Below are 12,313 nucleotides of genomic sequence, written 5' to 3'. Positions count from 1 at the left end.
AACCTAGGGAATGAATTGCGCCTAGCCACGGTATAGAAAGTAGATGATATGACTGTACTAGAGATTCAATTTGGATCATCATGCAGTTGGTTACACTGGAGGTCTTATAGTTCGAGCACATCATACCATACTTTTTCATTATTCATTACGTGTGGTATGCAAAGAAGAGGCAGCTGAGTGATTAATAATAAGATTGAAGTCACATTGTCCTTAATAAAAGTAGGTACCGCCGTGCAGTGCAGTATGTAGGCGAGGTAGGTAGGTAAAGAAAGAAGAATTAACACGGCAAAGGTCAATTTCTTTCAAATTTGAAAGAATCCATACTTATGAGCCTGATTGTCTCGTAAGAGGTACACATACCGAGGTCAGTTAGTGTGTAATAAATTATATCATACCTACTCGAGAATGCCTCGAATTCCTTGAATTCCTTCCTCAAAGACGCCTTTGGCATACTACACCAGACTCGAGTAATACTTCCGTTAGACGACCAGCCATCAGCTACGCATGTCAGGTCGTCTCGTATTATACGAATATGTCACCATCATATATTTCAGAGGGCCCTATGGAAACTGCGTGTATCTATTTGATGAGATGATAGTACGGAGTACAGAGTACAGAAACAGTAGGTACCTAAGGTATCGGCAAATAATCCACTCATTTCTCTCAAGCTTTCTTTCCATTTATGCGGGGTGGGATGATCCACCCCTTTTTGCACTTTCAGCTGACTGAGTGTCAGACTGAGCGCATTAATCCATTCCAATACTGCTGCAGATGTACGGAGTGGACATGCTATGGGATACTATGGGCAAACATACCATGGGCAAAACATACCACGGGCATACATACGCTACATCTGGTCAATCATTCGTTCATTCATTCATAACATACCTAAATAATTTATGAAACATTCTATTTTGGCTGTACGGATGGATAATTGATATATCCTCTCTGACTCCATATGACCAATCATTACCCCATACAATTTCTACTACGTACTGCCCAGGCCTTGGCCACCCACAATATCTTGATTCCTCCGCCCATTCACCAAGCTTTTCCACTCTAATGCCAATTTATTTCTCTTTGTTTTCATTTCACTTCCAAAGTTCTATGATTGTGTAACTGGCCAATCAAGTACACCTTTGCTCACCACATGCTCTATCATTATTCAAACAACTATCTGATCGCGAACGGAGACGGAGGAGTACTGCAAAGGAAAGTGTTGATGCCCTTCGATTTGTATGGCAAATTTGATTGTACGTACAAAGTTGTATGACTCACTGGCCGAGATAAAAAGATCCACATCCTTCATTTCTAGAGAGAAACTGGCGACGATGACTCTTCTCTTCTATTCAATGCTGCAAGGTCCATCAATCAAAAGGTCACCAAGGGAGATTTGAAGGTAGGCACTGATAGATAGGTAAGGTAGCAAATATACTTGAAAAGTGTTAAAGGCAAAGCAAGCTCTCTGTCTATTCCCCAAATCAAAATAAGATACGAAAAGTTCCGTCTTTCTTTCTATTTCTATATTATCCAAACAATAGTTATTATACCACAGATATCATACCCTTCCCCTTCAAACCAATTAATTTCTATTTCTGAACAATTCGAGCTATTTTTACCCTCCACACTTTCCCCATGTCAGACGACACAAATAATGAGGAGTTGATACTCACGCGATACTTCCAAGACCAATTCCGCGTCCCTACTCCAGGATGGTGTGAAGAAGCTAATCTAGCTTTCCAAACATTGCAGAAGCTTTTGGATTCTAGTCTTGCGGGTCCAGAAGAGGTCCTTGATAGCCAAGATCAAGGAGGTATTCCAAGCGCTCGTCGTGCTCGCATTGGCGCCCTCCCAAAGCTTGTCTGTTTTGCTACTGAAAGCCACGCCATACAGTGTACGGCAAGAAACGAAACATTGGAATGCGTGGTTTTTGGAAAGATTTCGGCAAGTTTGTTTATCGACGTCTTTTGGGAGGCAATTCAAAAGGCTCAAGTTGAGTATCCGAGTACGAATATTATTGTGTCATCGGTTTAGCTAGGTCCACATCCGTTGTTTATTATACGAATCAATGACTTCATTTTTGAGGTTAATTACGGTAGATGCGAGACGTTTGTGAGAGAATGTATGTTGTCAAGTGCCCCCCTTAGATAACTATAGGAAGTAACTCCACTCATGCAACGGCTATTCAGACGGTTAGTGTTGCGCACATATCGAATAGCCACGATGAAGTGCCTCAAAATATTCCACTAGCGGCCCTGCAGTACTGTGACGAATGGCCGTTAAAACAAGCCATCAGAATTCCTTGGTAAACCGATTTCGCTCAAGAGTGTAAGCTTCTGTCTGGTTTTAACCCCTCTCAGAACTTTATCTCCATTTCTTGGCCATCTGCCATACCTACCCGGGAATGTGACTTTGAAATGCCAATCTGACATGATACAGTCAGAATGGGAAGCACTCTACACCATGTCTACCACCACATCGGAGCCTGGGCAATGGTTCAAGGACTTTAATGCAGATTCTAATATTGGAAGTAAGACTTCCACTTCCATCATTGCCCTTTTACAACATTCATTATCATCAGTTCCTGAACCAAATCATGTGAAACTCAATGCTGCAGAGAGACCGGATCAAGAGTGTGACGATCCAATAATCGCCTCGCTATCGTCAGGCATTGGACCAAAATCATTTCAAGGACCTCGATATCAAAACTATCGTTCGTCAATTTTTTACCTACTATGAAAAGGTTCCAGAAATTGATCTAAAACACTGTTACATTGAATGTGTTACCGGTCTCTTCAACGATGATGAAGATGAACATCTAACCGAGTAATTTCCTTTTCCTTCTCCTATCACCATATAGACACTAACATCAGACCAAAGAAACCAACTCACTCAATGGAACAACATCTATAACTTCTACCATCATCAAATGCAGATAGATCAACTCTCGAACTCCTCTACCTAAATTTCCAGCTCATACATTCCACCATCGAAAGTACCCCCGTAGAAAGATATCCTCATTTCTCATATTAGAAAAATCTTCTCGCGAGTATTCAACACCAAGATGTGTTGGCTAAACTTGTAGGTGAAAATATCATGCAGATAGATTTCGTGTACTCAGGTATCTCCTCACTGGAATGTGGAAAATGGTTGGATATGCTTGGTGGTAGATTGAAGGAAATGAAGAGTTGTAAGTACATCCACCAACCCACCTACCCATCATTTGTTCCTTCCACAAATCGAAATACGATAATGATAATCCCTATAGCTCTCACAATCCTCAAATCTTCCTCTTCACCCTCACCCCCAACCCCTCCATCTATGGCCCCACCCCCTAGTCGATCAAGAAGCAGATGATTCCTCTCCCTCCCACGAAAGATGTTCTCTCCTCGGTCTAGCCAACATCGACTCCCTAGACCTCAAGCCCACCCTGCAAAATGACTTCCTCGACTCCAGAAAGACAGTCCACGTCCCCAAATCAGAAAGGATATCTATCCTACACTACCCACGCCTCCCCCTCTCTCACCAAAACATCCCATCTCCATCTCCGACTCAGCACCCGCACCTTCTTATCTCCTCTCCATTTCTCCGCCCAATACCTCCCATCCAACTCCCCCCCCCCCCCCCACCCCACACGCAAATCCTTCCCGAGTCCTCCCTCACTGCGAAAGACATTCTCCACCGTCTCCTCCACCACCCCTCTTACACTTACTCCATCGAAAACCACCTAATCAGTTATCGCGATCACAATCGCCACACCGGCATCATGTTGAAAAATACTTCTGATCAGAAACTCGACACCATGGACGAGGAATGGATTCCGAAACATAAAGTTCTCGCGTGTGTGTATTTCTATATTTCTTCCTTTCTTCCTTTCTTCCTTGTCCATCTATCTCATTCTTATACATCATTCCTTTCTTTCCCTTTGCTCTCCTATCCTACTCTACTCTACTCTATTCCTTTCTCTCCCCCCCCCCTCCCCTGCATATCTTAACCCCACACCACCTCGAATTCCTCTCCTCTCCACACACATCACCAAGTAAACCCCCAAATTCACCCACCCACACCTCCAATTCCCAATCTCCAACACCCCAACCCCCACTCACCCCAGGACTTCATCCAAATCCTACCCTATCTGACCAGAACCAGAACTAGAACCAGAACCAAAAAACGATTCATCAGGCACCGTACCCAAAAACTCAATCCCCTCTTCGGAAGCGGCGGATCCACATCGCGCTGGGGAATCAACGGAGAGAAATTTGATATCGATGTTCCTGGATTTATTTGATTTGATTTCAAAGGGAGATAACAAGATGGTGCGTAGAATAGATAGAATCCATAAATCAAATCCATAGAGTATAATACATAACAAACGCATGAGCGAAGAAAAAAGGCATCGTAGAATATGATATCCACCAAATTTTAAAACACTTCCATTATATCTCTCTCCATTTATCCACTCGTACATACGAATATTAATTGTTTATACACACACGTCCACACACAAACAGCCCACCAACCAACTCAGTGGCCAGTCAGTCAGCTAGCCAGCTAGCCAGCAGACCGAAGAGAGCTTCACAAGATTCCATCTCCCATCCATAAAATATACAAACATAATCATACACTCTCCGGACCAAGATTGCAAGGAGAAAGTCATGAATTCATGACCTATCCATCGCCTTTGCTGCATGCAAGCAAGTAGGCAATCATTCCAATTCCCAAAGTCATTATTATGAATCAAACCAGCCAGCCATATTGTAAACTCCATATTAGCTGATTAGCCAACCAGCAAACAAAGCTACCGCCCATAATCCCAGCCCACCCATTACCTTTTCCTCCCTCTAGCGTTGACCTCCCCTTTCTCACCAATCCCCAAAATAATCCTACAATCCGGACAATACCACTTAGTGGTTCTAGGGGGAACAGCCGTCATCTCCACACATTCTAGATGAAACCATTCTTTCTCGCACTATCAATCAATCAATCATTAGTCTCGTCTCATCTCGTCTCTATTTCTTCCCTTTCCTTCCTCTCTTCCATGCCCAATACAAACCCAAACACAGACCTCTTGTGGAAAGGAAGACTCACATTATCATTCTCACAAGCAATCATCGTGCCAAAGCTAACCCGGTTACAAATGCAATATCTCTGTTCGTTTGGATCAATCAAATTTCCATCATCATCTACCTCATCCAAAACTTCTTGAACCGCACTGCCTTCTCTACCATCTTTCTTTTCCTTTTTCTGTCCTGCTTTTTTGCGTGGGGCAGCACGTCTTTTGCCAACACTTACAGCAGTAGATCCACCTTCTGTAGTAAGAGTTACAACACCTGGAGCAGGCCTTTTAGCTCTTTTGCTCGGTTGACGAGTTTCTGGTGCCGGTGTGTTACGAGCTGTGCTAGTACGTCTAGGGCGATCTAATGCTGCTGGCATAGGAGCTGCAGAAATGGGCTCTTCTGCTTTGATGGCGGCGGCAGCTACCGCTTCCTTTGCAGCGGCTGCTTTACCACGAGAAGATGTTGGTCTTTTGGCTGGGAGGGGTTCTGATACCGGTGGTGTAGTGGGTTCAATTACTTGAGCAACCGGAGTTGCTTTTCGAGTGGCACGTGTGTTAGTTGTCTTCTCTAGCTTTTCCAATTTTGGATCTTCCTTCTTTTCTGCCGATTCCGATTCCACAACTGCTTTTGCGGCTTCCTTGGCTTCTTTTCTAGCAGCCGCTGCTGCTTTTCTCGCCTCTTTCTTGGCCTCCTTCTTTTCCGCACCCGGAGGAAGAATTGGCGTTGAGGATTTTGGTGGTGATGTAGCCGTTACTGACGCAACCGGGGTAGAACTGATTGGTGTATCTGTATTTGGTACTGATAGAGCAATGGAAGATGCCACGGAAACGGCAGATTCCAAAGTTGGTACAGGAGTTGCGCGGGGAGTGGCATTTGTGATAATGGGATGAGGGGGTGGAACCGGGGTTTCAGTCTTCGTTCTCTTGAATTGAGGCTTACCTAATTTCGAAGAATCTACTTCATTCACGTTATCACCTTGAGCGTCATTCGTGTCAGTTATGCCATCTATAATCGAAGGGGTTGCCTCGCCATTCGCCTTTACATCTTCGATAGTGGACTCGCGTTTTCGTTTTTTCGATGCTGGCTGCTTCTTAGGTGTTTTAGTAGGAGCTTTCTCTTTTTCTTTTTCTTTCTCTTTCTCTTTCTTCTCCTCTTCGGGATGATTCCCAAAAAGGCTTTTTACTGTACTAGCAGCTTCTGTCATCTTTCGTACAGATTCTTCAGCTTCTTCAGCCGCCAATTTGGCAAGCTCTTTTGCGGCTGCCTCTCTCTTTAATTTCTTGGCTTCGTTAAGCTTCATACCACGATTGCTAAGTTGTATCTCCTCTGTGCCTAAGGCTTCTGCACTTATAGCACCTTCGGCGATAACTGTCTTCCCGGTGAGTTGGGGTGGTACCGATTGTTCGAAAGGCTGTCCTGCAGCGTCAGCCTTACTCTTTGCAGTACGATACGCTTCAATTCCTCGTCCCAACTGTTTTAATTCACGTGCGATCATTGTATCGCTCGGGCTCCATACCGCATTCTTTTTCATTCTCTTTCTGAGCTTCGCAAGCTCCCATGCGGTCAACTGAAGCCAAGGCGCATCTTCGGTTCCCGCTTTCGCATCCGGTGGTGGAGGTTGGAGTTTCGCTAGCGCGTTACTTGTTGATATTCCGGCAACCGCACTATGCACGTTTGTTCCCATAACTCCAGGTGGCCTTGGTGTCCGGGGGGCTTTTGGTACTTTCTCTTTCTTAGCTTGCTTGACCTTCAACTTGATTTTAGGATTGACCGATACAGATCTCGCAGGTGTCTGCCGACGTGGCGTGGGTGGACCAGCGTCGGATTCCGAATCATCACTGTACGAGTCATAAGAATCGTAGTCGAGCTCGTATGGAGCCATGACCTCACCAGGAACAGTGATGATTGGCGCGCGTTGTTTGCGAACACGCATACGACCATCAGGGTTTCCAGTCCGCAAAAGTAATTTTCCTGGCAATCGATTTGCGACAGGTGAATTTGGCTTCTGCGGGACAGGACTTGTTTCTCGAGATTCGGGATAGCTTTCGGCCATGGTCTGAAGCTTCGCCAATATATTCTGGGCCCTTTTGTAATGTCTCTCTACGTTCTCCACCAGATGCGATGCTTCTGCAAAAGCCAATGTACGTGCACCGAGGGCATCAGTCAAGCTGGTAGATATATCTTTTCGCAAAGAGACAGGGTCAGGTTTTGTATCGGCAGGAAGATCGGGAAGGTGACCATAGGTTTTCGTCAAGTCATTCAAGTTCGATGAAGCATTGACATATTTCTCATCGAGGTCACTAATAAGTGCCAATGACCGAACCAAATCCGAAGGGAGATATTCCGTAAAATCGAGAAAGTCTGTGATTGTTGCCTGGGCATCCGGATCCATGGGTGACTCCATATTCTCAATGTTACTATTCAAGTTCGCCATAGATTGAATCGTTTCCGCGAGCTGGGCCTTACGGCCAGGACTTGTCATCTCCAAAGCGGAATCCATTGTATTATTTGCAGCCACGTTGATAGAGTTAATGTTGAAAATGATATTATCTATTGCTCTTGAATTGTCGACATGCGATTGTGGTGGGACCTTGATTCGACAGCTCCAAATACCTGACTCATCAAGCCATCTAAAGAGAGAAGAAGAAAAAAAAATTAGTAAAAGATTCCAGAGTCCAGTGTGTGTCGTTAAGAAAAATTGTCGAAAGTCAATTGTTAATGAAAGGTAAGAAAAAGATAATTGATGAAATATTGACCGAAAGAGTACGGAGTAGGTAGGCAGGCATGTAGTGCAGTGTAGTGTAGTGTAGTAATAGTCTGTCGTGAAAGCAACTAAAAACGCGAAAATCTATCGGCAAATTGTCAAGCGCGATACTGTCACCAATCCAAATCCTTACCTAACGCCTACTTTGCGATCATTGGCAGGTATTATTTTGGAATTTTGGGAGGGGGAAGGGGGGATCTTGGGTGTTTTTTTTTCTTTCCCTTTTCCTTCCCGATGATTTGCCTTGAGCCTCTTGTATCTTTTTTTTTCCATTGCCCTTTTTCCCTTTATAATATTTTGGGCCTTGCTTGTACCTGGCTGGCTCTTATCATGCCCTTCCCCCCCCCCAATCGGTCCCCCAATCGGTCCCCATCTTTTCTTGCAAAGCGGCGGGAACAGGAAAGCAAAGCCAAAAAGCCACAAGTCAAGTGAAAAAGCATGTAGCATAGCATAACATAAAAAATGCACGTGCTTTTTGTGGAGGGGAGGGGGAAGCTATGAAAACAGCTAATGTAGGTATCTACGTAGGTAGATCAAAATAGCATCAAGGTACCGGTAGTTATGGGGAAAAAAGGGTAAAAATAAGTCCAATATAGTAAAGTAGAAAATAGAAAATAAACAAAAAAAAAGGGGGAAAGAAAGCTTCTATCAAAAAACATACCTTCTGGATGCATCTGATGCCATATTGGTTTGAGAGTCGGATGCTATTTTCTTCTCTATCTTGATCGGATCGAATGTTGTTTGAAGTTTGTAGCAGAGGAGACGCGATATCGATGAGGCTCGGAAAGGGAGTATGTGTGTATAGATAGATGGATGGATGGATGGATGGATGGATGGATGTGTGGATGTGTGGTATGTACATACGTACGTATGTACAGTAGTAATTCCAAGTACCGTGATAAAATATTGAGAGAGATGGCAAATAATAGGCAGGTAAAGTTGGCGACCAGAATAATATAGTTCTTTAATCGAATCAAAGACAATTAAAAAGATCCTAGATTTGGGTTGGTGTATTACGAAGCCTACATATTTCATTATAAAAATATGCCAAAAGGTGTCATGGGTTCCAAGGCTTTGTTTCGTGAGATTTCAAATATGCCAGTAATAAGTAATGCCGTAAGTAAGTAGGTAGATTTGCCAAAGAAGATAGGAAGAAAGTAGCAGTAGCAGTAGCAGTAGCAGCAGTAGAAGCAGTGGCCGTGACCGTGGCAAAGTGAATGGGATCTGTACGGTATCTAGATCATACAGAAAGGAGTAAAGTGCTGGGTGTTGAAGGCTGGATTTGATGGATGGAGCTGATCATGAATAACATCAACTGGAAAGGGAAGGTTGGACTGGTAAAACCAGTTTGGAAGCGTATGGAGTATGAAATGGATGGATGTAATTTAGTTGTTTTGGGAATCGATGTAGATGATGAATATTTAATTAATGCTTCAATGCTAGTGATTATCAAGATGTTTTATTATAATCTGATCCGTTTAAAATGATTGTTTTTAAAATGATTGTTTGCACCTTCCCACTTACGATTTACGATTTCACCCTTTATTCACATCAGCCCTGCCCCCCCCCCCCCTTCTTGTCTTGAAATTGCGGTTAAGCTATGGGTCACAAGATTGCACAATATGATCTGAAAGGAATAAAATGCCTGCTTACTTTCGCATCTCAAATGTCCGCCTAGTCCTATAATAAGACATGGACAGTTACGATATCATTGATTTACCAAAAGTAGATATAAGTACCTACCTACCTAGGTCTCTATCAATACAATAAGTTTCAATTCACATTCACTTCATTCTGGTATAATAGGCATATAGACGTACCCCAGACTCCTTTGTTGGAATCAATACATGCATCTATTTTTAGAAATAACCTTGATATCGGCATACAACATCCATCAAAATCATCTGCACTCCTTTTCACGAAATCAAAACCATAAAGAATACTATACAACACGGTAAAACAAATCATCACACCCGCCGACTATTACTTGAAAGTGTTTATGATTATTTCCCCCGGGATGAGTAGATTGATCCCCGAATCTTTCTCGCCGTGTCAATAAGCAAACATGTGAACATATTCCCCTGTATCTCAAGCCAGTGATCAAATCAAAAAAGTCTCGCTTCAACCAGTCAGCTATACTCCGCCAAATCAATAAATCCCAAAAAAGAGGAAATAACAAGATCCGTATGCGTCTTCTTCCATGTACAGTAATTCTCTCCTTCATCTCCCCTAATGTACCTGCCTCCGACTTCTCTCAACGTCAAGCCATCAAATCTGCATCACGCTCTCCTCCCTAAACCGCACCCACAAACCCCAAGACACCCCCACAAATTCCCGCAGCCACAACCCAGATACCCGAATACGCCACAGCACCGAGCGCCTCAACCCCCTCAATCGTAACATACGTCTGCAAAAAAGTGTTAACACCCGTAATCATCATCAAAGTAGCTGTTCTCTTGATAATGATTCTAGTTTTGTTCGAAAAGCCCCACAAATTATAGAGAATAGTCTCTTCCAACGTAGCAGTTTCAGGATTGAATGGCGGAGGTACCGAGTCTGAGGGCTTGGTAGCTGTGACCGGGGTGAAAATGAATGAACGTGTTGCGAGGCCTAAAAGTAACATAACAGGAAGGAGAGAAGTAGGTGTTGCGGTGTGAGCGGCAGTAATAGATGGGATACCTTCAAAATAGGTCGCAAAGTAAACTGGCATGTAGGACATGTATGCACCGTAGAGAGTAACGCTGTAGATAGATGCCGCTAGGAGTGTGGTAATGATCTGAACGGGAATATCTGAAGTGATGTCTCGGTTTGGTACAGATGGGGCGTCTGCGTGAGCGGGAGAAAGAGGTCGAAGCAATCGGAATGGAATATAGGTTGTGAGGGTATCGATCAGAAGAGATGACACAACAGTCTTCACGCTAACTTCATAGAATGCGTTAAGAAGATACAACTAAACCCCCAAAATCAGCACATACTCATCACAACTACGAGCGCAACTTGGTAGTGGGGCCGAAATTTGAGGAGAAAAACTTACTGGAGGACCACGAGATAACAAAGTCATAGCCGCAAAATCATACCCATCATAATTACCAAACCAACCTAATGCCAATTCCGCAGTCCTCCACGCAACCAACCCCGCCGCCTCTTCCCATCCCTGATACCTCCTACTAACACTTCCCAACTCCTCTGCCTCAACATAATTCGCACGCAAACTGTAAGCCAACCCACTTCCCATCAAACTGAGAACTACTACCAAGGGAAACCGTAATAGATCTGGCACCTTTGATGGTTTCCGCTGTGAGAATCCAGAGTCGGCGAGCAGTGTCTTGACAAGCATTGAATTCTCATCATTCTCTCTCTTCGCTGCCTCCCTTTTCGAGTAATATTCATCCAAATCATCACCCCTTTGCAGATGGCTTAGATCCCCATTAACAAGCTGATCCGCTGCCGCCTCTGTACTGTCTGCCAAACTCTCAACCTTATCTCTTCTTAGTGATCGTGTTGCTGGGGCCATTTTCTCCTCTTTTCCTTTACTATTATTGTTTTCGTTCAGAATCGTATTGTGCGTTGAAATCCTGTGTACTTGTAAATAACTAAGTTTGATCGATTATATAAATAAATGAAAGTTCCATACCCGTCTGTCGTTTCCTAACAATTCCGTCCGGCAGCAAATAAACAAAACCAACGCGTCTCCTAGGGACGGCGCGCTTATCCCACAAGTATAAAAGACTCTTTTCACTTTTCAATTTTTCTTTTATTGATCACAAAGCAACAAAAGCTTTGGGTTTGATCGTTTGATTTTATATCGTTGAATTGATTCTTTTGATGTATAATTGTAAAGTTATCTTCTGCCCATGCGAATTTTTTGCTTGCTTTGCATGATGCAGCTTGAGCTTGGACACCAAGACGTCACTACCGGTGAGCTATCATCAATCCAGTTCCTTGTATACAAGAGTCGTTCTGCCAACCACCATTTTTTCATTTCAATTTTCTCACTTTTTTCAATTGGTATCCACATCGAAAAATTTGATATTTCTAATTTAAATAAGTAAAGTCGTGTTGCTTCAGGTTGTTGGAAATAAGTTTTCAATTGATAATTTGTCTTGCTTTGCTTTCTTCTTAAACCTCTAACACTTTCACTTGCTTCGTTTGCCTTTTCCTCTACATCCGCTCCATTTATGACTACTGCAAGCCTAATTATTTGCCAACTTCTTTCTTCTGCGTCAAGAAACTTTATCCCAGACCTAGATAACATGCCGCACTCTACCCAACCAATGTCCAGCAAGTGCTATCCAAAAGCCTCAAGCCCAGTGATGTTATCTGAAGGGGAAATGAAACCCTATTGAAAAAGGACTTGCAGGTAGTTACGTGCTTGACAATACAATATACCTCGATGTGCCACTCTTAACCACATCGATATCGTCGCCACCATCACTATTATCATATTCACCATCAAAATTGGTACCAAATGGCATGGACATTAAGGATTTGC

General features: G+C 43.4%; 4 protein-coding genes across 4 annotated transcripts; 2 read left to right on the top strand and 2 right to left on the bottom strand.

The window, feature by feature from the left end:
* Nucleotides 1-1,635: 1,635 nt before the first annotated feature.
* On the top strand, nucleotides 1,636-3,357 carry EAF01_007128 (uncharacterized protein; the record flags this gene model as incomplete). Its single annotated transcript, XM_038915383.1, has 5 exons — nucleotides 1,636-2,005; nucleotides 2,158-2,192; nucleotides 2,440-2,713; nucleotides 3,086-3,190; nucleotides 3,269-3,357. 5 exons carry the CDS (start codon nucleotides 1,636-1,638, stop codon nucleotides 3,355-3,357), a joined length of 873 nt encoding a protein of 290 aa, XP_038769021.1.
* Nucleotides 3,358-3,766: 409 nt separating this feature from the next.
* On the top strand, nucleotides 3,767-4,288 carry EAF01_007127 (uncharacterized protein; the record flags this gene model as incomplete). The annotated part of the gene is made up of 2 exons (XM_038915382.1): nucleotides 3,767-3,840; nucleotides 4,183-4,288. 2 exons carry the CDS (start codon nucleotides 3,767-3,769, stop codon nucleotides 4,286-4,288), a joined length of 180 nt encoding a protein of 59 aa, XP_038769020.1.
* A 537-nt stretch (nucleotides 4,289-4,825) lies between these two features.
* EAF01_007126 (uncharacterized protein) lies at nucleotides 4,826-9,254 on the bottom strand (the record flags this gene model as incomplete). The annotated part of the gene is made up of 3 exons (XM_038915381.1): nucleotides 8,483-9,254; nucleotides 5,089-7,687; nucleotides 4,826-4,969 (listed from the first exon to the last, which is right to left on the bottom strand). Exons 1-3 carry the CDS (start codon nucleotides 8,854-8,856, stop codon nucleotides 4,826-4,828), a joined length of 3,117 nt encoding a protein of 1,038 aa, XP_038769019.1. The 5' UTR covers nucleotides 8,857-9,254.
* Nucleotides 9,255-9,608: 354 nt separating this feature from the next.
* EAF01_007125 (uncharacterized protein) lies at nucleotides 9,609-11,670 on the bottom strand. The gene is made up of 3 exons (XM_038915380.1): nucleotides 11,456-11,670; nucleotides 10,856-11,396; nucleotides 9,609-10,771 (listed from the first exon to the last, which is right to left on the bottom strand). Exons 2-3 carry the CDS (start codon nucleotides 11,333-11,335, stop codon nucleotides 10,115-10,117), a joined length of 1,137 nt encoding a protein of 378 aa, XP_038769018.1. The 5' UTR covers nucleotides 11,336-11,396; nucleotides 11,456-11,670; the 3' UTR covers nucleotides 9,609-10,114.
* Between the last annotated feature and the right edge of the window lie 643 nt (nucleotides 11,671-12,313).

This window comes from Botrytis porri (genome assembly GCF_014898465.1).
Source record: "Botrytis porri strain MUCL 3234 chromosome Unknown BPOR_009, whole genome shotgun sequence".
NCBI lineage: Eukaryota > Fungi > Ascomycota > Leotiomycetes > Helotiales > Sclerotiniaceae > Botrytis > Botrytis porri.
The sequence above is the reverse complement of the archived record's forward strand: the minus strand, read 5'-3'. Positions and strand labels throughout refer to the sequence as shown.

Excerpts from the sequence above, each read along its gene's own strand:
- EAF01_007125 (XM_038915380.1), bottom strand. The coding sequence starts at position 11,335 with ATGGCCCCAGCAACACGATCACTAAGAAGAGATAAGGTTGAGAGTTTG. Across the intron at positions 10,772-10,855 it reads TGTTATCTCGTGGTCCTCCA|TTGTATCTTCTTAACGCATT; the intron begins GTAAGTTTTTCT and ends TTGGGGGTTTAG.